The following is a 26,889-nucleotide window of genomic DNA, read 5'->3' on the forward strand; positions in this document are numbered from 1 at the left end:
CATTCTCACTAGAATAGTGGTTCTCACACTTTAGGGTCTCGGCACTCTTTATATGTTACAAATTATTGTGGACCCCAAAGTGTTTTGTTTATGTGGTATTATCTATTGATTTACATATTGGAAATCACAACTAAAATTTTATTAACAACAGTGAACCATTACATATTAACATATTTTTATGAAAATATATTTTCCAAAAGAAAACAATAAAGGTGTGGTATTCTTATACATTTTATAAGTATCTTTGATATTTGGTTTAAAAGAAGACAGTTGGATTCTTGTATCTGCTTTTGCATTATAATTTCTTGTGAAAGGATGTTTTGATTGAAGTATATGGAAAAACCATGTCTAAGTATGTAGATAGAATAGGGAAGAGTATTTCAATAACCTTTTCAGATAATTGTGGATACTCTTCTTTGAATACTACACTAACACTTGACAAATAGTTGTTTCTTAAAGATCAGTTGCATTGTAGAATCTGTAACCATATCAGTGAACCTTTCATACTGTTATATTAAAATCTAATGGTCTTCCTTGCAGTTTGAATGGATCTTTTATCCATTCATGATTGTATAACATCATTCATTGATCATTTGACAAATATGGGTTCTTTAGGTTATGCAGATTTTCCAGATGTTGACTCATTTCCACCATTATTTTTGCACCATCAATCTAAATGTCCACAAAGTGAAAAAGACAACTAATATCTTAGTATTATTATGAAAATAGTTTTGACCTTGAAGATTCTCAAGTATCTGTGCACCACACTTTGAGAACTGCTATTCTAGAATAAAAAGTGTTATGATAGATACAAAAAAGCCTAAGACATAATGTCATAGAATTTAGTATTGATTAATTGTTATCATACGTATAAAGACAAGAAAAATGACACGTAACTTTTCTGTACTGGATTAGTAGAATAGATAAGGAGCTATAGGGAAATATATAGAAAGAAAAGATTATTATTGTCATTTATTATAAAAATCTGTAAAAGTAGTTTTGGAGCACATTAGAGGAATTCTCTCTATGAGAAATGTTTTCACTTATTTGCTAATTTAGGTTTTTTTAATGCTATTTCTTCATGATGTCTGCTCAAAGTAAAATTTTTCATTCTGTAGAGGAACTATGAACATGATTAACATCTCCCTCCAAATGTAGGTATCATCTGGATCTTACTTTTCTGATGACTCTAGTCTGAGAGGAGGAGGCATTGAGGCAATGGAAGGAGAGGCAGGTTTTGGAAAAGGTCAATAGAGAAGGGGAGCGGGTGACAGTTTGCTGGGCATGTGTATAATCCGCTGCCATCCATGGACGGCCATGGTGACTCTTGCTCCGGGAGACCTTGAGGCTTTCCTGGTGGCTGAATAGCAGCCGGGGGGGGGAACCAGAATGGTCTCAACTCTTTCTACCCCAGATCAGGAGCCACAGATTGGGGAGAGGAGTCAAAATGAAGTTCAGTCCCTTTGTGACTTCTGATTGGAGCAAGAACTGTAAAAGGCATTTCAGTGTACTGTCCACATTCACAGGAAGATTTTGTCTTCCCCTCTTTCCAAGGATCTGAGACAGAAATACAATATTTGATCCATGCCTATCCAAAAAGATGATGAAGTTCAGATTGTATGAGGACACTAAAAAATGTCAGCAAATTGGCAAAGTAGTCCAGGTTACAGGAAGAAATCTGTCATCTACATTGAACAGGTGCAGTAGGAGAAGGCCAGTGATACCACTGTCCATGTGGGCATTCACCCTAGCAGGGTGGTTATCACTAGACTAAAACTGAACAAAGACTGTGAAAAGATCCTTGAATATAAAGCCAAATCTCACAAAGTAGGAAAGGAAAATGGCAAATATGTGGAAGAAATAATTGAGAAGCTGTGGGAATAAAAGAATCTTATATATACTTTCCATTAAAAACTGCTAAAATGAAAAAAAAATAGATAAGGGGAAGGCAAGTGTTAAAGAGGTGGTGATAGAGACTGAAATTGGATTGAAGGGTATAATATTCATAGTAGCAAACATTTACAAGCACTGAACTATGGGACTGTTCTGAGTACTTGGCCTATTAACTTCTGGAGAGTACTATCAGGTACCTATTAATATTCTACCTTTTATAGATGAAGAAACTGAGGCACCTAAGGGTTAAATAAATTGCTCTAGATTACAGTTATTAAGCAGGAAAACCTAAGCTAATATTGCACAGTGGACAGCTTTATTGGCAAGTTAATTTCTATTTCTATTCCATCTCTTATGAGGAATTCTGCTAATCAAGGTATCTTTATCATAGAGCTGGATTGAGGAATCCTAGATTCATGAGGAAGATTTAAAATAATTCTGTTTTCCATCATGTGATAAATATTTGACAATCTCCAGTAGATCTCATTTCATGATTTGTTCTCACAGTGGGGGAAAGTCCTTTGTTTTGGTGCTACATTTCTCCATATGCCAAGTTAGGTCTTAGAATGAATGCATCTGTGGAAAATCTAGGCTGTCCTCATAAAATCTATTTGTGCATCATTGAAAGTGTTCTATATTAAAAATCTCTACATGAATTTCTTTTTATGTTGGCTCAACTGACATACTTTTTTATATGGAAGAACATTTCTCAGATTAATGAATAATAAAATCTCATTATATTTTAAAAATATGACATTTTTCTTTCTATCCCATTTAGTTTTGTCAGCCTGCCGGATGGCAGTTGTCCAGAGAGAGGAAGCAGCCAACGTTCTTTGTGGTGGTCCTGACAGATATTGACTCAGATCGACATTACTGCTCATGCCTAACCTTCTATGAGGCAGAGATCAATCTCCAGGTACTTTCTAGCCAAAGTACAGTCAAAGGGACAACATTTAGGAATCTTTTTAAAAAAGAAATATTAATTTTTTTTGTTAGAACTGCACGTTTGAGTTTTATGGGCTTCTTTCAAAAGCATAGGATACTATCATGTTGGAGAGGGGAACCACAAGGTAAAGTGAACTGTCCAGGTTTAATTGTCCCTTTTAAAATATTTATCAAAATCTCAATATTTCTAAGAAAAGCATATCCATTCATTAAGAAGATTCATTTCCTATGTGGTGAACATTTGATTGTCCTTGTCAGCCCTTCCCCAAGGAGCCTTTCACAGAATATAGAATGTTTAATCAAGATACGTGTAAATCATTGATCACATTTTTTAACATTATTGTTTAAGCACCAAGTAAATGCTATCTCATTATTATTATTAATGGTAGTAGTTTTAACATGATCAGACTGAAATTCATAAGTTAGAGCCATAGAAGTTAAAAATACTTGTACTTTCAGAGTATTGGTTAGGGTTCTTAGTTTCAGACAACTGGATCTACTTTTATCTAATTTAAGGATTTATGACAGGGTTTTGGGCACTTTATTGAAATTCAGGGCAGGGATTAGGCAGGGAACCCGTTTTGGGTTCTAGGAACTGCCCAAATTGGGGTCATTCTAGTAGAACCTACACTTCTTCCACCTCCTACCACTTGACACTTATGATGTGGGATACGATAGTTGCCCTAGAAATTCCCATATTCCATGTATGGCCACTCTCTCAGACTATTGATTTCTGTTGTTAAGTCTCACATGGATTGTTTCCTTGGTGATAGTCAGACTGCATGCAGAGCTCACCTCCTGCAAGGAAGTCAGTGAAATGTAGGGTTTTTGTTTATTTGTTTGGATTTTTATTTCAAGACTCTAGTACAAGAAAGAAACTGTAAAGTGGTTGGGAACATGCTGAGTGAGCCAGTTCGCATTATCTGCTGCAGTATCTGCTACATGCAGATGAATGAATATCACCAGAGGGGGAAAGGATTAGTTTGCTTTCTGAAATAGCCTCATAAAGGAGTGTTTGTTTTGATTACTTTTATTAAACTCCAAGATCTGAATTGTTTCTACACAGAAATCGGATTTTGTCAATACAAGAGAAGACAAATGACCTTTTTGGTGCAGACTCACATTATCCAAGTTCATTAGACTGATATATTATAACCAGCATGCTAGGTTATTAATTTACAGTAAGTTAAAAGTGCACATGCATCAGAGTATGCTTTATCAGCATGTTCTCTCCTTTTTGTCACATCTTCACGGGAAGATCTGACAAATTTCTACACTGATATTCAGAGTTTAACTTGATGCTAAGAATGCAGTCTTTTTTCTAATTTATATATTCTTAAGGGTGCCTCCTCACAATTCCCAAGAATTCTCTACTGAAACTAACTGTAATTATATAGATTCCCCTCCTTTCTCCTTCATTACCCACCCTTTTTCCCTGAAATGAACTGACAGGAAGTCAATACATTAAAAAAATATAGGAGGATTATGAGAATATGGCAGAGTAGGAAGCACCAAGAATCTGTCTCTCCCCCAGACAACTATTACACAGGCAGGAACTGTTGGAATCAGTTGTTTCAAAACTCCAGAGTCTAGTAGAACAGCATACAGGGAAGAGCAGGAGAAAGAAGCTCCAGTAAATTGCTCCTTCTGGGCAGTGGTTACCAGTATCTATCACCCGCTCTTATAACAGGCAGCAGTGGGGTCTGGCCCCTGGCATGGCTCACTGATGCCAGAAAGAGACATAAAAATCCACTTCCTAAGGATGCAGGGTGGGCATGGTCCATTCACTGGTCATGGCTTTTGATTAGGTTCTTCAGATTGTTGGGGACCTGGTTCTGAGGGCAGCCATTGTTCCAACTCCACCCTGGACAAAGGTGGCAGAGGAGACTCAAAGATGCCATGCTTTCTCAGAGCTGCAGAGGACAGTTGCAAAGCTGCATCTGCTGGACAGGTCACAAATGTGCAGCTTTGGGTAGCCTTGGAAGAAGCTCCTGATGTGCTTCCTGGTCCCTCTCTCATCCTGTCTTCAGCGATGTTTGGAGCCAGCTGGCACTCCCTTTTTGAGTCCCTGGCCTTGTTTTCGCTGGGAAAGACTGACTTAGGAAATGCCTCTCTGGCCTGAGCATCCTCCTGTAATTTGCCCTCCAGGCAAAAGCAGCTTGAGACAAGGAAAACAGTAAAAGGAACAGTTGGAGTGGATTGCCTGGGGTAAAGGCTCACCTGCTTTATAGGCATAGTGTAGCACCTCAGACAGGGAGAAGGTCTGTCTCCTGGGAAGTAGACTGGGTATTCAAACCCTTTAAAAGGGGGAACTCCTAAGCAACTAGCAAGCACAAGCCCAGGACAAGACACAGAACCAGAAAAGACAAGGAGGACCCTGCACTTTTTGTTTGCCTTAGGTGGACCTTCTGATAGGAGGGCTGACACTAAAGAAAATCTCTGTCATATTATCAGCTGTTTACAAAATTGAGAAACAAACATCTCAGGGAACAAATACCAGAGTTAACATTTTAAAATATTGTAATATATAGTGCACAACAAAAGATTACAAGACAAGCAGAGAAACAGCAAATGATGGCCCATCTAAAGGAAGAGAATAAAGATCCAGAAAATACCAATGAAGAAGACCAGATTGTGGACGTACCAAAGACTTAAAAAAGAAAAAAGTTCTTAAAAATGCTCGAGGAGATGAAGGAAAATACAGAGAAAGAACTAAAGATTATCAGGAAAACAATGAATAGACAATATAAGAACCTCAAAAAGGAAAGAGAAATTTTCAAAAGGAACCAAGCAGAACTACTGGAGTTGAAGACCATAAGAGCACAAATGAAAAATTCCCAGGAGGGTTTCAACAGCAGATGGAAGCTGGCAGAAAGAATCAGTGAACTTGAAGATAAGACAGTTGAAATGAGTCAGACTGAGGAGCAGAAAGAAAAAAAAGAAGTAAAGAAAGTGAAAATAGGCTATGAGACCTCTGGGAAACCATCAAGCATACTAATATATATGCATTATGGGAGACCCATAAGGAGAAGAAAGAGAGAAAGGGGCAAAAGGAATAGTCAAAGAGATAATGACAGAGAGGCGGGGCAAGATGGCAGACTGGTGAGCTGTATGTTTTAGTTACTCCTCCAGGAAAGTAGGTAGAAAGCCAGGAACTGCGTGGACTGGACACCACAGAGCAATCTGACTTTGGGCATACTTCATACAACACTCATGAAAACGTGGAACTGCTGAGATCAGCGAAATCTGTGACTTTTTGCGGCCAGGGGACCCGCGCCCCTCCCTGCCAGGCTCAGTCCCGTGGGAGGAGGGGCTGCCAGCTTCGGGAAGGACAAGGGAGAACTGCAGTGGCAGCCCTTATCGGAATCTCATTCTACTGATCCAAACTCCAACCATAGATAGACTGAGACCAGACACCAGAGAATCTGAGAGCAGCCAGCCCAGCAGAGAGGAGACAGGCATAGAAAAAAAACAACACGAAAAACTCCAAAATAAAAGCGGAGGATTTTTGGAGTTATGGTGAACATAGAAAGGGGAAGGGCCCTGAGGCGCATATGCAAATCCCGAAGAAAAGCTGATCTCTCTGCCCTGTGGACCTTTCCTTAATGGCCCTGGTTGCTTTGTCTCTTAGCATTTCAATAAACCATTAGATCTCTGAGGAGGGCCCTTTTTTTTTTTTTTTTTTAATCCTTTTTTCTTTTTCTAAAACAATTACTCTAAGAAGCCCAATACAGAAAGCTTCAAAGACTTGCTATTTGGGCAGGTCAAGTCAAGAGCAGAACTAGGAGAGCTCTGAGACAAAACGCAATAATCCAGTGGCTGAGAAAATTCACTAAACACCACAACTTCCCAACAAAAGGGGGGTGTCCGCTCACAGCCATCATCCTGGTGGACAGGAAACACTCCTGCCCATCGCCAGCCCCATAGCCCAGAACTGCCCCAGACAACCCAGTGCGACGGAAGTGCTTCAAATAACAGGCACACACCACAAAACTGGGCGTGGACATTAGCCTTCCCTGCAACCTCAGCTGATTGTCCCAGAGTTGGGAAGGTGGAGCAGTGTAAATTAACAAAGCCCCATTCAGCCATCATTTCAGCAGACTGGGAGCCTCCCTACACAGCCCAGCAGCCCAGAACTGCCCTGGGGGGACGGCACTCACCTGTGACATAGCACAGTCATCCCTCAACAGAGGACCCAGGGTGCACGGCCTGGAAGAGGGGTCCACTTGCAAGTCTCAGGAGCCATACGCCAATACAAAGCACTTGTGGGTCAGTGGCAGAGACAAACTGTGGCAGGACTGAACTGAAGGATTAAACTATTGCAGCAGCTTTAAAACTCTAGGATCACCAGGGAGATTTGATTGTTAGAGCCACCCCCCCCCTCCCTGACTGCCCAGAAACACGCCCCATATACAGGGCAGGCAACACCAACTACACACGCAAGCTTGGTACACCAATTGGACCCCACAAGACTCACTCCCCCACTCACCAAAAAGGCTAAGCAGGGGAGAACTGGCTTGTGGAGAACAGGTGGCTCGTGGACGCCACCTGCTGGTTAGTTAGAGAAAGTGTACTCCATGAAGCTGTAGATCTGATAAATTAGAGATAAGGACTTCAATTGGTCTACAAATCCTAAAAGAACCCTATCAAGTTCAGCAAATGCCACGAGGCCAAAAACAACAGAAAATTATAAAGCATATGAAAAAACCAGACGATATGGATAACCCAAGCCCAAGAACCCAAATCAAAAGACCAGAAGAGACACAGCACCTAGAGCAGCTACTCAAAGAACTAAAGATGAACAATGAGACCATAGTACGGGATATAAAGGAAATCAAGAGGACTCTAGAAGAGCATAAAGAAGACATTGCAAGACTAAATAAAAAAATGGATGATCTTATGGAAATTAAAGAAACTGATGACCAAATTAAAAAGATTCTGGACACTAATAGTACAAGACTAGAGGAAGTTGAACAACGAATCAGTGACCTCGAAGATGACAGAATGGAAAATGAAAGCATAAAAGAAAGAATGGGGAAAAAAATTGAAAAAATCGAAATGGACCTCAGGGATATGATAGATAATATGAAATGTCCAAATATAAGACTCATTGGTGTCCCAGAAGGGGAAGAAAAGGGTGAAGGTCTAGGAAGAGTATTCAAAGAACTTGTTGGGGAAAACTTCCCAAATCTTCTAAACAACATAAATACACAAATCATAAATGCTAGCGAACCCAAAATAGAATAAATCCAAATAAACCCACTCCGAGACATATACTGATCACACTGTCAAACACAGAAGAGAAGGAGCAAGTTCTGAAAGCAGCAAGAGAAAAGCAATTCACCACATACAAAGGAAACAGCATAAGACTAAGTAGTGACTACTCAGCAGCCACCATGGAGGCGAGAAGGCAGTGGCACGATATATTTAAAATTCTGAGTCAGAAAAATTTCCAGCCAAGAATACTTTATCCAGCAAAGCTCTCCTTCAAATTTGAGGGAGAGCTTAAATTTTTCACAGACAAACAAATGCTGAGAGAATTTGCTAACAAGAGACCTGCCCTACTGGAGATACTAAAGGGAGCCCTACAGACAGAGAAACAAAGACAGGACAGAGAGACTTGGAGAAAGGTTCAGTACTAAAGAGATTCGGTATGGGTACAATAAAGGATATTAATAGAGAGAGGGGAAAAATATGACAAACATAAACCAAAGGATAAGATGGCTGATTCAAGAAATGCCTTCACGGTTATAACGTTGAATGTAAATGGATTAAACTCCCCAATTAAAAGATATAGATTCGTAGAATGGATCAAAAAAAATGAACCATCAATATGTTGCATACAAGAGACTCATCTTAGACACAGGGACACAAAGAAACTGAAAGTGAAAGGATGGAAAAAAATATTTCATGCAAGCTACAGCCAAAAGAAAGCAGGTGTAGCAATATTAATCTCAGATAAAATAGACTTCAAATGCAGGGATGTTTCGAGAGACAAAGAAGGCCACTACGTACTAATAAAAGGGGCAATTCAGCAAGAAGAAATAACAATCATAAATGTCTATGCACCCAATCAAGGTGCCACAAAATACATGAGAGAAACACTGGCAAAACTAAAGGAAGCAATTGATGTTTCCACAATAATTGTGGGAGACTTCAACACATCACTCTCTCCTATAGATAGATCAACCAGACAGAAGACCAATAAGGAAATTGAAAACCTAAACAATCTGATAAATGAATTAGATTTAACAGACATATACAGGACATTACATCCCAAATCACCAGGATACACATACTTTTCTAGTGCTCATGGAACTTTCTCCAGAATAGATCATATGCTGGGACATAAAACAAGCCTCAATAAATTTAAAAAGATTGAAATTATTCAAAGCACATTCTCTGACCACAATGGAATACAATTAGAAGTCAATAACCATCAGAGACTTAGAAAATTCACAAATACCTGGAGGTTGAACAACACACTCCTAAACAATCAGTGGGTTAAAGAAGAAATAGCAAGAGAAATTGCTAAATATATAGAGACGAATGAAAATGAGAACACAACATACCAAAACCAATGGGATGCAGCAAAAGCAGTGCTAAGGGGGAAATTTATAGCACTAAACGCATATATTAAAAAGGAAGAAAGAGCCAAAATCAAAGAACTAATGGATCAACTGAAGAAGCTAGAAAATGAACAGCAAACCAATCCTAAACCAAGTAGAAGAAAAGAAATCACAAGGATTAAAGCAGAAATAAATGACATAGAGAACAAAAAAACAATAGAGAGGATAAATATCACCAAAAGTTGGTTCTTTGAGAAGATCAACAAGATTGACAAGCCCCTAGCTACACTGACAAAATCAAAAAGAGAGAAGACCCATATAAACAAAATAATGAATGAAAAAGGTGACATAACTGCAGATCCTGAAGAAATTAAAAAAATTATAAGAGGATACTATGAACAACTGTATGGCAACAAACTGGATAATGTAGAGGAAATGGACAATTTCCTGGAAACATATGAACAACCTAGACTGACCAGAGAAGAAATAGAAGACCTCAACCAACCCATCACAAGCAAAGAGATCCAATCAGTCATCAAAAATCTTCCCACAAATAAATGCCCAGGGCCAGATGGCTTCACAGGGGAATTCTACCAAACTTTCCAGAAAGAACTGACACCAATCTTACTCAACCTCTTTCAAAACACTGAAGAAAAGGGAACACTACCTAACTCATTTTATGAAGCTAACATCAATCTAATACCAAAACCAGGCAAAGATGCTGCAAAAAAGGAAAACTACCGGCCAATCTCCCTAATGAATATAGATGCAAAAATCCTCAACAAAATACTTGCAAATCGAATCCAAAGACACATTAAAAAAATCATACACCATGACCAAGTGGGGTTTATTCCAGGCATGCAAGGATGGTTCAACATAAGAAAAACAATCAATGTATCACAACACATTAACAAGTCAAAAGGGAAAAATCAATTGATCATCTCAATAGATGCTGAAAAAGCATTTGACAAAATCCAACATCCCTTTTTGATAACAACACTTCAAAAGGTAGGAATTGAAGGAAACTTCCTCAACATGATAAAGAGCATATATGAAAAACCCACAGCCAGCATAGTACTCAATGGTGAGAGACTGAAAGCCTTCCCTCTAAGATCAGGAACAAGACAAGGATGCCCGCTGTCACCACTGTTATTCAACATTGTGCTGGAAGTGCTAGCCAGGGCAATCCAGCAAGACAAAGAAATAAAAGGCATCCAAATTGCAAAAGAAGAAGTAAAACTGTCATTGTTTGCAGATGATATGATCTTATATCTAGAAAACCCTGAGAAATCGACGATACAGCTACTAGAGCTAATCAACAAATTTAGCAAAGTAGCGGGATACAAGGTTAATGCACATAAGTCAGTAATGTTTGTATATGCTAGAAATGAACAAACTGAAGAGACACTCAAGAAAAAGATACCATTTTCAATAGCAACTAAAAAAATCAAGTACCTAGGAATAAACTTAACCAAAGATGTAAAAGACCTATACAAAGAAAACTACATAACTCTACTAAAAGAAATAGAAGGGGACCTTAAAAGTTGGAAAAATATTCCATGTTCATGGATAGGAAGACTAAATGTCTTAAGATGTCAATTCTACCCAAACTCATCTACAGATTCAATGCAATCCCAATCAAAATTCCAACAACCTACTTTGCAGACTTGGAAAAACTAGTTATCAAATTTATTTGGAAAGGGAAGATGCCTCGAATTGCTAAAGACACTTTAAAAAAGAAAAACGAAGTGGGAGGACTTACACTCCCTGACTTTGAAGCTTATTATAAAGCCACAGTTGCCAAAACAGCATGGTACTGGCACAAAGATAGACATATAGAATTGAGAATTCGGAGATAGAGCCTCAGATCTATGGCCGACTGATCTTTGATAAGGCCCCCAAAGTCACTGAACTGAGCCATAATGGTCTTTTCAACAAATGGGGCTGGGAGAGTTGGATATCCATATCCAAAAGAATGAAAGAGGACCCCTACCTCACCCCCTACACAAAAATTAACTCAAAATGGACCAAAGATCTCAATATAAAAGAAAGTACCATAAAACTCCTAGAAGATAATGTAGGAAAACATCTTCAAGACCTTGCATTAGGCGGCCACTTCCTAGACTTTACACCCAAAGCACAAGCAACAAAAGAGAAAATAGATAAACGGGAACTCCTCAAGCTTAGAAGTTTCTGCACCTCAAAGGAATTTCTCAAAAAGGTAAAGAGGCAGCCAACTCAATGGGAAAAAATTTTTGGAAACCATGTATCTGACAAAAGACTGATATCTTGCATATATAAAGAAATCCTACAACTCAATGACAATAGTACAGTCGGACCCAATTATAAAATGGGCAAAAGATATGAAAAGACAGTTCTCTGAAGAGGAAACATAAATGGCCAAGAAACACATGAAAAAATGTTCAGCTTCACTAGCTATTAGAGAGATGCAAATTAAGACCACAATGAGATACCATCTAACACCGGTTAGAATGGCTGCCATTAAACAAACAGGAAACTACAAATGCTGGAGGGGATGTGGAGAAATTGGAACTCTTATTCATTGTTGGTGGGACTATATAATGGTTCAGCCACTCTGGAAGTCAGTCTGGCAGTTCCTTAGAAAACTAGATATAGAGTTACCATTCGATCCAGCGATTGCACTTCTCGGTATATACCCGGAAGATCGGAAAGCAGTGACACGAACAGATATCTGCACGCCAATGTTCATAGCAGCATTATTCACAATTGCGAAGAGATGGAAACAACCCAAATGTCCTTCAACAGATGAGTGGATAAATAAAATGTGGTATATACACACGATGGAATACTACGCGGCAGTAAGAAGGAACGATCTCGTGAAACATATGACAACATGGATGAACCTTGAAGTCATAATGCTGAGCGAAATAAGCCAGGCACCAAAAGAGAAATATTATATGCTACCACTAATGTGAACTTTGAAAAATGTAAAACAAATGGCTTATAATGTAGAATGTAGGGGAACTAGCAATAGAGAGCAATTAAGGAAGGGGGAACAATAATCCAAGAAGAACAGATAAGCTATTTAACGTTCTGGGGATGCCCAGGAATGACTATGGTCTGTTAATTTCTGATGGATATAGTAGGAGCAAGTTCACAGAAATGTTGCTATATTATGTAACTCTCTTGGGGTAAAGTAGGAACATGTTGGAAGTTAAGCAGTTATCTTAGGTGAGTTGTCTTTTTCTTACTCCCTTGTTATGGTCTCTTTGAAATGTTCTTTTATTGTATGTTTGTTTTCTTTTTAACTTTTTTTTCATACAGTTGATTTAAAAAAGAAGGGAAAGTTAAAAAAAAAAAAAAAAGAAAAAGAAAAACCGGGGGAAAAAAAAAGATGTAGTGCTCCCTTGAGGAGCCTGTGGAGAATGCAGGGGTATTCGCCTACCCCACCTCCATGGTTGCTAACATGACCACAGACATAGAGGACTGGTGGTTTGATGGGTTGAGCCCTCTACCACAGGTTTTACCCTTGGGAAGACGGTTGCTGCAAAGGAGAGGCTAGGCCTCCCTATGGTTGTGCCTAAGAGCCTCCTCCCGAATGCCTCTTTGTTGCTCAGATGTGGCCCTGTCTCTCTAGCTAAGCCAACTTGAAAGGTGAAATCACTGCCCTCCCCCCTACGTGGGATCAGACACCCAGGGGAGTGAATCTCCCTGGCAACATGGAATATGACTCCCGGCAAGGAATCTAGACCTGGCATCGTGGGACGGAGAACATCTTCTTGACCAAAAGGGGGATGTGAATGGAAATGAAATAAGCTTCAGTGGCAGAGAGAATCCAAAAGGAGCCGAGAGGTCACTCTGGTGGGCACTCTTATGCACACTTTAGACAACCCTTTTTAGGTTCTAAAGAATTGGGGTAGCTGGTGGTGGATACCTGAAACTATCAAACTACAACCCAGAACCCATGAATCTCGAAGACAGTTGTATAAAAATGTAGCTTATGAGGGGTGACAATGGGATTGGGAAAGCCATAAGGACCACACTCCACTTTGTCTAGTTTATGGATGGATGAGTAGAAAAATAGGGGAAGGAAACAAACAGACAAAGGTACCCAGTGTTCTTTTTTACTTCAATTGCTCTTTTTCACTCTAATTATTATTCTTGTTATTTTTGTGTGTGTGCTAATGAAGGTGTCAGGGATTGATTTGGGTGATGAATGTACCACTATATAATGGTACTGTAAACAATCGAAAGTATGATTTGTTTTGTTTGACTGCGTGGTATGTGAATATATCTCAATAAAATGAAGATTAAAAAAAAAAAAAAGAGATAATGACAGAAAATTTTTGAAACATAGCAAAAGATGTGAATATGCACATCCCAGAAGCCCAGGAACACCAAATATGATAAATTTGAAGTAAAATGTATGCCATCAAATATTGATCACACTATTGAATGCAACAGATAAGGAAAGAGTTCAGAAAGCTGTAAGAGAAAAACAACATGTTATGTGCAAGATAGTCCTGATTAGATTGAGTGCCAATTTCTCAACAAAAGCCATGGAGGCAAGAACTCAGTGGGATGAAATACTTAAAGTGCTGAAAGAGTTTAAAGTACTTTAGAGAATTTTATATCCAGTGAGAATTACTTTCAAAATGAGGGCAATCTTTGTTGCTCAGATGTGGCCCTCTCTCTTTAGCTAAGCCAACTTGAAAGGTGAAATCACTGCCCTCCCCCCTACGTGGGATCAGGCACCCAGGGGAGTGAATCTCCCTTGCAACGTGGAATATGACTCCCGGGGAGGAATGTAGACCTGGCATCGTGGGATGGAGAACATCTTGACCAAAAGGGGGATGTGAAAGGAAATGAAATAAGCTTCAGTGGCAGAGAGATTCCAGAAGGAGCCGAGAGGTCACTCTGTTGGGCACTCTTATGCACAATTTAGACAACCCTTTTTAGGTTCTAATGAATTGGGGTAGCTGGTGGTAGATACCTGAAACTATCAAACTACAAGCCAGGACCCATGAATTTCAAAGACAATTGTATAAAAATGTAGCTTATGAGGGGTGACAATGGGATTGGGAAAGCCGTAAGGACCACACTCCCCTTTGTCTAGTTTATGGATGGATAAGTAGAAAAATAGGGGAAGGAAACAAACAAACAAACAGACAAAGGTACCCAGTGTTCTTTTTTACTTCAATTGCTCTTTTTCACTTTAATTATTATTCTTGTTATTTTTGTGTGTGTGCTAATGAAGGTGTCAGGGATTGATTTAGGTGATGAATGTACAACTATGTAATGGTACTGTGAACAATTGAATGTACGATTTCTTTTGTATGACTGCGTGGTATGTGAATATATCTCAATAAAATGAAGATTAAAAAAAAAAATGAGGGCAAGTGAGATTAAGCATTACCAATTAAACAAAAGCTAAGGGAGTTCATCCCTATTAGACCTGCCCTACAAACAATGCTAAAGCACATTCTTCAGACTGGAAGGAAAGAACACTAGGCAGTGGTTCAAAGTGGTATAAAGAAATAAAGACTTCTAGTAAAGGTAACCATTTAGTTAATTATAAATGTCAGTACTACTTTGTTGCTGGTACAGTACTATTTACTCCCTACAGTTGCTAAAATGCAAATGCATGAAAGTAATGTGAAATCTATGGGTTTGGACATATAGCATCCAAAGATATAATTGATAACAACAAAAGGTGGGGGGTGACAGTGGGGTATTTGAAAAGTGTATCTGCATGCTATTGAAGTCAAGATTTTTATATATTATTTTTATATATTTAGGATGTTAAATTTTAACCCATGGTAACCACAAGGAAAATATAAGACTTACAAAGTCTGAATAGCAAAATGGCAGAAGAAGGTCCTGCACTGTCACTAGTGACTTTAAATGTTAGATTAAACCTTCCAGCCAAAATGCAGAGATTGGCTAAATGGATAAAGAAGCGTGACCCAACTATATGCAAGAGACTCATCTTAAATTCAAAGACATAAGTTAGATGAAAGTGAAAGGATGGGAAAAAAAAAAAAGATATACCATGCAAGTAGTAACCAAAAGAGAGCTAATATCAGATTAAATGAACTTTAAGTTAAAAACAGGAGGGTCGGCAAGATGGCAGAGTGGTGATATATGGAATTTAGTTACTACTCTATGGCACCTGGTAATAGCCAGAACTATATGAAACAGCCTTTTCGGGGTTTTCAGTGACCAGTCATGCACTGTACACTAGTCTGGAATGGGTGGAATGGTTGAGATCACAGCAAAACCTGTAAGTTTCCCCAGCCAGGGGGCTGGCACCCCTCCCCTCCCCAGACACAGTAAACTGTCTTGGAGCTGGCTCCCTGAGGGAAAAAGGAACAATCTATGCTGGGAGCAAGAAGGGAGGCTCAACCCAACCTTAAATGCAGAATTAATTAACAAATTAACTTTTGGAGTTGGGGGTTTTCCAGTTGCTGAAGAAGGGCTGGGCTCCAGGAAGGGAGGGGCGCATAGAAAGGGGCACCCAATTGAGCTCTCATTTGGTGGCTCCAAAAAGGTTTGTTTTTGTTTTTTGTTTTTTTGTTTTGTTTTGTTTTTTACTTTTTTTCCCCTTTTATCTTCTTTCTCTCTGACTCCTTATCTTTATACACTTCAATAGTTCCCTGTCAAGGGCAGAATTAAAGCTGTCAAAGAGTAACTATACTGGTGAAGGAGATAGTAGCCTAAAGCGTATATCTTTAAATAGTCTATACTGAGACTGACAAAACTTGGGGGCTGGGGAAAGACTTTTAAAAGGGATTTCCTTTATTTTCTTTTTAAAATAACTATTCTAAGTAGGTCTTTACAGAAAGCTTCAGATATTTGCCTCTGGCCTCTGGACCCAGGCCATGGAGAGCTGAGATAGGTCTGACAAAGCAGTGAACCTAGTGGGGGAGACAATTTGCTAAAGAGCATAACTTTGCCAAGAAAGGGGAGGCATGGTCCAGCACAAATGGCAGCCCTCCTTCAAAGAACTCAGACCCCAGGGCCTGGAAAACAGAAACCAGCTTCAGTCAGCCATGCCCCTGACGGGATCAGAGTCTGTGAAGAATTAAAGGCACCCCACTGCTTTACATTGGTGGGGAGCTGTGAGCTGACAAGCACCACCTGCTGGACAAGATAGGAAAAGCACAGTGTCTAGAGGCCTCACAGGAGGGTCTCATTCTCAGGGAAACCTGGGTGTCTCTGGACTGTGAAAACCTGATTGGGGTCGATCATATCTGAGGAGACCGTCTCACAAAAAGGTTGCATAGAGGCAGGGCAAGAAACAGAAAAACAAGAGGTGAAAAAGTCTGATCAACTAAATAGAAGCTAAGTTACAGGTCTTGAATAAGTTGAACTGAATACCAAAGGATAGAGAACAAAGCCAACAAACAAGAAAACCCTAGGTAAAAGAGTGAAATGAGCTCCAGAATAAACAAATCAAGAAAATCAGATGCTTAGACAGCTTAAAATAATGGGCCATACTAGGAAACATGAAAATATGGACCAGCCAAAGGAACAAACTAATAATTCAACTAAGATACAGGAATTGGAACAACCAATTAAGGATGTTCAAACAAATCTCCTAAACCAAATCAATAAGCTGAAGAAAAATGTGGGAAAAGAGGTAAAGATATAAATAAGACATTGGGTGACCATAGATAAGAATTCATAAGCTTGAAAAACCAAATGGGAGAACTTATGGGAATGAAAGGCACAAAATAGAAGTGATGAAAAAAACAATGGAGACATACAACAGTAGATTTGAATAGGTGGAAGAATGGATCAGTGAACTGGAAGATAAGACATCTGAAATCATACACACAAAGGACAGATAGGGAAAAAAAATGGAAAAATACAAGCAGGGTCTTAGGGAGCTGAATGACAACATGAAGTACATGAATATGCATGTTCTGGGTGTCCCAGAAGGAGAAGAGTGGGGAAAAGGGGAAGAAAGAATAATAGAAGAAATATTCACTGAAAATTTCCCAACTTTTGTGAAAGACAGAAAATTACAGATTCAAGAAGTACAGTGTACCACAAACAGAATAGATCTCAATAGACATACTCCAAGACACTTACTTATCACATTGTCCAATGTCAAAGGCAAAGACAGAACTCTGAAAGCAGCAAGAAAAAAGCAATCCATTACATACAAGGGAAGCCCGAAAAGACTGTACATATTTCTCTACAGAAACCATGGAGGCAAGTAGGCTGTGGTATGATATATTTAAGATACTGAAAGAGAAAAATTGCCAAACAAGAATTGGATAGCCATCAAAACTGTCCTTCAAAAATGAGGGAGAGATTAAAATATTTTAGACAAACAGACACTGAGAGAGTTTGTGAATAAGAGATTGGCACTACAAGAAATACTAAAGGGAGTGCTACAGGCTGATAGGAAAAGACAGGAGAGAGAGGTTTGGAGCAGAGTATAGAATTGAAGACTATCAGGGAGAGTACAAGGAGAGAGAGAAAAAATAAGATATGACATAGAAAATGCAAAAGACAAAAATGGTAGAAGAAGGTATTGCCCTTAGAGTAATAATACTAAATTTTAATGGAGTAAACTCCCCAATAAAAAGACATTGACTGGCAGAATGGATTAAAAAACAGGACCCATCCATATGCTGTCTACAAGAAACTCACTTTAGACACAAGGACAAAAATAGGCTGAAAGTGAAAGATTAGAAAAAGATATTTCACACAAATAGAAACCAGAAAAAAGCATGAGTAGCTATTTCAATATCAGATAAATTAGACTTCAAAAGTAAAACAATGAAAATAGGCAAAGAAGGACATTGTATATTAGTAAGAGGGTCAATTCATCAAGAAAACATAACAATCATAAACATTTATGCACCAAGCCAGAGTGCCCCAAAATACATGAGGCAAACACTGAGAACAGTGAAAAGAGAAACAGATACTCTACAATAGTAGTTGGAGACTTTAAGACACCTCTCTCATCAATGGATAGAATATCTAGACAGAGGATCCGTAAGGAAACAGAATGTTAGATTGTGTAATAAATGAACTAGACTTGACAGACATTTATAGAACACCACACCCCACAACAACAGGATACACATTTTTCTCAAGTGCTCATGGAACATTCTCTAGGATAGACCACATGTTGGGTCACAAAGCAAGTCTCAACAAAAAAAAATATTGACATTATACTAAATGCTTTCTCAGATCATAATGGAATGAAGTTGGAAATAAATAACACACAGAAGGTTGTAAAATTCACAAATATATGGAGGCTAAACAGAACATTCTTTAAAAACCAGTGCGTAAATGAAGAAATCACGACAAATGAGTAAACAACTCAAGGCAAATGACAATAAAAACACAATGTATAAAAACTTATGGGGAGGCGGGGCAAGATGGCGGACTGGTGAGCTGTATGTTTTAGTTACTCCTCCAGGAAAGTAGGTAGAAAGCCAGGAAATGCGTGGACTGGACACCACAGAGCAATCTGACTTTGGGCATACTTCATACAACACTCATGAAAACGTGGAACTGCTGAGATCAGTGAAATCCGTAAGATTTTGTGGCCAGGGGACCCGCACCCCTCCCTGCCAGGCTCAGTCCCGTGGGAGGAGGGGCTGTCAGCTCCAGGAAGGAGAAGGGAGAACTGCAGTGGCAGCCCTTATCAGAAACTCATTCTACTGATCCAAACTCCAACCATAGATAGACTGAGACCAGACAGCAGAGAATCTGAGAGCAGCCAGCCCAGCAGAGAGGAGACAGGCATAGAAAAAAACAACACGAAAAACTCCAAAATAAAAGCAGAGGATTTTTGGAGTTCTGGTGAACATAGAAAGGGGAAGGGCAGAGCTCAGGCCCTGAGGCTCATATGCAAATCCCGAAGAAAAGCTGATCTCTCTGCCCTGTGGACCTTTCCTTAATGGCCCTAATTGCTTTGTCTCTTAGAATTTCAATAACCCATTAGATCTCTGAAGAGGGCCCTTTTTTTTTAATCCTTTTTTCATTTTCTAAAACAATTACTCTAAGAAGCCCAATACAGAAAGCTTCAAAGACTTGCAATTTGGGCAGGTCAAGACAAGAGCAGAACTAAGAGAGCTCTGAGACAAAAGGCAATAATCCAGTGGCTGAGAAAATTCACTAAACACCACAACTTCCCAAGAAAACGGGGGTGTCCGCTCACAGCCATCATCCTGGTGGACAGGAAACACTCCTGCCCATCTCCAGCCCCATAGCCCAGAGCTGCCCCAGACAACCCAGTGTGATGGAAGCGCTTCAAATAACAGACACACACCACAAAACTGGGCATGGACATTAGCCTTCCCTGCAACCTCAGCTGATTGTCCCAGAGTTGGGAAGGTGGAGCAGTGTAAATTAACAAAGCCCCATTCAGTCATCATTTCAGCAGACTGGGAGCCTCTCTACACAGCCCAGCAGCCCAGAACTGCCCTGGAGGGACAGCACTCACCTGTGACATAGCACAGTCATCCGTCAACAGAGGACCCGGGGTGCACAGCCTGGAAGAGGGGCCCACTTACAAGTCTCAGGAGCCATACGCCAATACCAAGGACTTGTGGGTCAGTGGCAGAGACAAACTGTGGCAGGACTGAACTGAGGGATTAGACTATTGCAGCAGCTTTAAAACTCTAGGATCACCAGGGAGATTTGATTGTTAGAGCCACCCCCCATCCCTGACTGCCCAGAAACACGCCCCATATACAGGGCGGGCAACACCAACTACACACGCAAGCTTGGTACACCAATTGGACCCCACAAGACTCACTCCCCCACTCACCAAAAAGGCTAAGCAGGGGAGAACTGGCTTGTGGAGAACAGGTGGCTCGTGGACGCCACCTGCTGATTAGTTAGAGAAAGTGTACTCCACGAAGCTGTAGATCTGATAAATTAGAGATAAGGACTTCAATTGGTCTACAAATCCTAAAAGAACCCTATCAAGTTCAGCAAATGCCACGAGGCCAAAAACAACAGAAAATTATAAAGCATATGATAAAACCAGACGATATGGATAACCCAAGCCCAAGCACCCAAATCAAAAGATCAGAACAGACACAGCACCTAGAGCAGCTACTCAAAGAACTAAAGATGAACAGTGAGGCCATAGTATGGGAAACAAAGGAAATCAAGAAGACCCTAGAAGAGCATAAAGAAGACATTGCAAGACTAAATTAAAAAATGGATGATCTTATGGAAATTAAAGAAACTGTTGACCAAATTAAAAAGATTCTGGACACTCATAGTACAAGACTAGAGGAAGCTGAACAAAGAATCAGTGACCTGGAAGATGACAGAATGGAAAATGAAAGCATAAAAGAAAGAATGGGGAAAAAAATTGAAAAAATCGAAATAGACCTCAGGGATATGATAGATAATATGAAATGTCCGAATATAAGACTCATTGGTGTTCCAGAAGGGGAACAAAAGGGTAAAGGTCTAGGAAAAGTATTCAAAGAAATTGTTGGGGAAAACTTCCCAAATCTTCTAAACAACATAAATACACAAATCATAAATGTTCAGTGAACTCCAAATAGAATAAATCCAAATAAACCCACTCCGAGACATGTTCTGATCACACTGTCAAACACAGAAGAGAAGGAGCAAGTTCTGAAAGAAGCAAGAGAAAAGCAATTCACCACATACAAAGGAAACAGCATAAGACTAAGTAGTGACTACTCAGCAGCCACCATGGAGGCAAGAAGGCAGTGGCATGATATATTTAAAATTCTGAGTGAGAAAAATTTCCAACCAAGAAAACTTTATCCAGCAAAGCTCTCCTTCAAATTTGAGGGAGAGCTTAAGTTTTTCACAGACAAATGCTGAGAGAATTTGCTAACAAGAGACCTGCCCTACTGGAGATACTAAAGGGAGCCCTACAGACAGAGAAACAAAGAAAGGACAGAGAGACTTGGAGAAAGGTTCAGTACTAAAGAGATTCGGTATGGGTACAATAAAGGATATTAATAGAGAGAGGGGAAAAATATGACAAACATATATCAAAGGATAAGATGGCTGATTCAAGAAATGCCTTCACTGTTATAACGTTGAATGTAAATGGATTAAACTCCCCAATTAAAAGATATAGATTCGCAGAATGGATCAAAAAAAATGAACCATCAATATGTTGCATACAAGAGACTCATCTTAGACATAGGGACACAAAGAAACTGAAAGTGAAAGGATGGAAAAAAATATTTCATGCAAGCCACAGCCAAAAGAAAGCAGGAGTAGCAATATTAATCTCAGATAAAATAGACTTCAAATGCAGGGATGTTTTGAGAGACAAAGAAGGCCACTACATACTAATAAAAGGGGCAATTCAGCAAGAAGAAATAACAATCGTAAATGTCTATGCACCCAATCAAGTGCCACAAAATACATGAGAGAAACACTGGCAAAACTAAAGGAAGCAATTGATGTTTCCACAATAATTGTGGGAAACTTCAACACATCACTCTCTCCTGTAGATAGATCAAGCAGACAGAAGACCAATAAGGAAATTGAAAACCTAAACAATCTGATAAATGAATTAGATTTAACAGACATATACAGGACATTACATCCCAAATAACCAGGATACACATACTTTTCTAGTGCTCATGGAACTTTCTCCAGAATAGATCATATGCTGGGACATAAAACAAGCCTCAATAAATTTAGAAAGATTGAAATTATTCAAAGCACATTCTCTGACCACAATGGAATATAATTAGAAGTCAATAACCATCAGAGACTTAGAAAATTCACAAATACCTGGAGGTTAAACAACACACTCCTAAACAATCAGTGGGTTAACGAAGAAATAGCAAGAGAAATTGCTAAATATATAGAGACGAATGAAAATGAGAACACAACATACCAAAACCTATGGGATGCAGCAAAAGCAGTGCTAAGGGGGAAATTTATAGCGCTAAACGCATATATTAAAAAGGAAGAAAGAGCCAAAATCAAAGAACTAATGGATCAACTGAAGAAGCTAGAAAATGAACAGCAAACCAATCCTAAACCAAGTAGAAGAAAAGAAATCACAAGGATTAAAGCAGAAATAAATGACATAGAGAACAAAAAAACAATAGAGAGGATAAATATCACCAAAAGTTGGTTCTTTGAGAAGATCAACAAGATTGACAAGCCCCTAGCTACACTGACAAAATAAAAAAGAGAGAAGACCCATAAAAACAAAATAATGAATGAAAAAGGTGACATAACTGCAGATCCTGAAGAAATTAAAAAAATTATAAGAGGATATTATGAACAACTGTATCGCAACAAACTGGATAATGTAGAAGAAATGGACAATTTCCTGGAACATATGAACAACCTAGACTGACCAGAGAAGAAACAGAAGACCTCAACCAACCCATCACAAGCAAAGAGATCCAATCAGTCATCAAAAATCTTCCCACAAATAAATGCCCAGGGCCAGATGGCTTCACAGGGGAATTCTACCAAACTTTCCAGAAAGAACTGACACCAATCTTACTCAAACTCTTTCAAAACATTGAAGAAAATGGAACACTACCTAACTCATTTTATGAAGCTAACATTAATCTAATACCAAAACCAGGCAAAGATGCTGCAAAAAAGGAAAACTACCGGCCAATCTCCCTAATGAATATAGATGCAAAAATCCTCAACAAAATACTTGCAAATCGAATCCAAAGACACATTAAAAAAATCATACACCATGACCAAGTGGGGTTCATTCCAGGCATGCAAGGATGGTTCAACATAAGAAAATCAATCAATGTGTTAGAACACATTAACAAGTCAAAAGGGAAAAATCAATTGATCATCTCAATAGATGCTGAAAAAGCATTTGACAAAATCCAACATCCGTTTTTAATAAAAACACTTCAAAAGGTAGGAATTGGAGGAAAATTCCTCAACATGATAAAGAGCATATATGAAAAACCCACAGCCAGCATAGTACTCAATGGTGAGAGACTGAAAGCCTTCCCTCTAAGATCAGGAACAAGACAAGGATGCCCGCTGTCACCACTGTTATTCAACATTGTGCTGGAAGTGCTAGCCAGGGCAATCCGGCAAGACAAAGAAATAAAAGGCATCCAAATTGCAAAAGAAGAAGTAAAACTGTCATTGTTTGCAGATGATATGATCTTATATCTAGAAAACCCTGAGAAATCGACGATACAGCTACTAGAGCTAATCAACAAATTTAGCAAAGTAGCGGGATACAAGGTTAATGCACATAAGTCAGTAATGTTTCTATATGCTAGAAATGAACAAACTGAAGAGACACTCAAGAAAAAGATACCATTTTCAATAGCAACTAAAAAAATCAAGTACCTAGGAATAAACTTAACCAAAGATGTAAAAGACCTATACAAAGAAAACTATATAACTCTACTAAAAGAAATAGAAGGGGACCTTAAAAGTTGGAAAAATATTCCATGTTCATGGATAGGAAGACTAATGTCATTAAGATGTCAATTCTACCCAAACTCATCTACAGATTCAATGCAATCCCAATCAAAATTCCAACAACCTACTTTGCAGACTTGGAAAAGCTAGTTATCAAATTTATTTGGAAAGGGAAGATGCCTCGAATTGCTAAAGACACTCTAAAAAAGAAAAACGAAGTGGGAGGACTTACACTCCCTGACTTTGAAGCTTATTAGAAAGCCACAGTTGCCAAAACAGCATGGTACTGGCACAAAGATAGACATATAGATCAATGGAATCGAATTGAGAATTCAGAGATAGACCCTCAGATCTATGGCTGACTGATCTTTGATAAGGCCCCCAAAGTCACTGAACTGAGTCCTAATGGTCTTTTCAACAAATGGGGCTGGGAGAGTTGGCTATCCATATCCAAAAGAATGAAAGAGGACCCCTACCTCACCCCCTCCACAAAAATTAACTCAAAATGGATGAAAGATCTCAATATAAAAGAAAATACCATAAAACTCCTAGAAGATAATATAGGAAAACATCTTCAAGACCTTGTATTAGGCGGCCACTTCCTAGACTTTACACCCAAAGCACAAGCAACAAAAGAGAAAATAGATAAATGGGAACTCCTCAAGCTTAGAAGTTTCTGCACCTCAAAGGAATTTCTCAAAAAGGTAAAGAGGCAGCCAACTCAATGGGAAAAAATTTTTGGAAACCATGTATCTGACAAAAGACTGATATCTTGCATATATAAAGAAATCCTACAACTCAATGACAATAGTACAGACAGCCCAACCATAAAATGGGCAAAAGATATGAAAAGACAGTTCTCTGAAGAGGAAATACAAATGGCCAAGAAACACATGAAAAAATGTTCAGCTTCACTAGCTATTAGAGAGATGCAAATTAAGACCACAATGAGATACCATCTAACACCGATTAGAATGGCTGCCATTAAACAAACAGGAAACTACAAATGCTGGAGAGGATGTAGAGAAATTGGAACTCTTATTCATTGTTGGTGGGACTGTATAATGGTTCAGCCACTCTGGAAGTCAGTCTGGCAGTTCTTTAGAAAACTAGATATAGAGTTACCTTTTGATCCAGCTATTGCAATTCTCAATATATACCTGGAAGATCTGAAAGCAGTGACATGAACAGATATCTGCATGCCAATGTTCATAGCAGCATTATTCACAATTGCCAAGAGATGGAGACTACCCAAATGTCCTTCAGGAGATGAGTGGATAAATAAAATGTGGTGTATACACATGATGGAATACTACGCGACAGTAAGAAGGAACGATGTTATGAAACATATAACAACATGGATAAACCTTGAAGACATAATGGTGAGCCAAATAAGCCTGGCACAAAAAGAGAAATGTATTCTACCACTAATGTGAACATTGAAAAATGTAAATCAAATGGATTATAATGTAGAATGTAGGGGAACTAGTGATAGAGAGCAATTAAGTAAAAGGGAATGATAACCCAGTAAGAACACATAAGCTATCGAGGGTAACTTTAGCATTCTGGGAAAGCCAAGGAATGAGTATGGTCTGTTAATTTCGGATGGTTATAGTAGGAACAAGTTCACAGAAATGATGCTATTTTAGGTTATTTTCTTGGAGTAGAGTAGGAACATGTTGGAAGTAAAGAGGTTATCTTAGGTTAGTTGTCTTTTTCTTACTCCCTTGTTATGGTTTGTTTGAAATGTTTTTGTGTTGTATTTTTAAAAAAAAAAATTTTGATATAATTGATTTTAAAAAAAAGTTAATTAAAAAAAATGAAAAAAATATGCAGAGCCCCCTTGAGGAGCTGATGGAGAATGCTCAATGGTTGCTGATGTGCTCACAGACATAGGGGACTGGCGGTTTGATGGGTTGAGCCCTCTACCCCAGGACTTGCCCTTGGGAAGACTGTTGCTGCAAAGGAGAGGCTAGGCCTCCCTATAATTGTGCCTAAGAACCTCCTCCTGAATGCCTCTTTGTTGCTCAGATGTGGCCTCTCTCTAGCTAAGCCACCTTAGCAGGTGAAATCACTTCCCTCCCCCCCATGTGGGATCAGACACCTAGGGGAGTGAATGTCCCTGGCAACGTGGAATATGACTCCTGGGGAGGTATCTAGACCCGGCATCGTGGGGTGGAGAACATCTTCTTGACCAAAAGGCGATGTGAAAGGAAATGAAATAAGCTACAGTGGCAGAGAGATTCCAAAAGGAGCCAAGAGGTCACTCTGGTGGGCACTCTTACGCACAATATAGACAACCCTTTTTAGGTTCTAGTAAATTGGAGTAGGTAGCACTAAATACCTGAAACTCTCATACTATAACCCGGAACCCATGAATCTTGAAGAGTATTGTATAAAAATGTAGCTTATGAGGGGTGACAGTGTGATTGGGAAAGCCATAAGGACCACACTCCCCTCTGTCTAGTTTATGGATGGATGAGTAGAAAAATGAGGGAAGGAAAAAAACAAGCAAACAAACACACAAAAAGGCACCCAGTGTTCTTTTTTACTTTAATTGCTCTTTTTCACTTTAATTATTATCCTTGTTATTTTTGTGTGTGTGGTAATTAAGGTGTCAGGGATTGATTTTGGTGATGAATGCACAACTATGTAATGTACTGTGAACAATTGAATGTACGATTTGTTTTGTAAGACTGCATGGTATGTGAATATATCTCAATAAAATGAATTTAAAAAAAAAATAAGGTGTTACATGTGGAAAATACACCTAATGCAATCTATGGCCTATAGTTAGCAGCAATATTTTCATATTCTTTCCTCAGTTGTAACAAAGGTACCACACCAATGCTAAGGGTTAATAATGGGGTACAAGGGTTTGGAGTTTTCTTTTTTGAGTAATAAAAATGTTCCAGAATTGATTGTGGTGATGAATGCACAATTCTGTGATTATATTGAGAGGTATTGATTGTACACTTTAGATGGATTGTATGGTGTGAAAACATATCTCAATAAAACTGCTTTATTAAAAAAAGGATAAAAACTGATCAGTTGGATGAAAGAGTGTTTCAATAGAGTTGTGATTTCGAATTTGAAA

General features: G+C 38.9%; 1 protein-coding gene and 1 pseudogene across 2 annotated transcripts in view; both read left to right on the forward strand.

Annotated features, from left to right (window-relative positions):
* SBF2 (SET binding factor 2) overlaps positions 1-26,889 on the forward strand; it is a 696,898-nt gene that overhangs the window by 345,306 nt on the left and 324,703 nt on the right. For both annotated transcript variants that reach the window (XM_037839994.1, XM_037839995.1), the window contains exon 3: positions 2,672-2,809. In XM_037839994.1, coding sequence (XP_037695922.1) covers positions 2,672-2,809 — 138 coding nt within the window. The remainder of the gene's footprint in view (positions 1-2,671; positions 2,810-26,889) is intronic.
* Positions 1,448-1,884, forward strand: LOC119537508 (annotated as a pseudogene).

This window comes from Choloepus didactylus, chromosome 6, assembly GCF_015220235.1.
Source record: "Choloepus didactylus isolate mChoDid1 chromosome 6, mChoDid1.pri, whole genome shotgun sequence".
NCBI classification, from domain to species: Eukaryota; Metazoa; Chordata; class Mammalia; order Pilosa; family Megalonychidae; genus Choloepus; species Choloepus didactylus.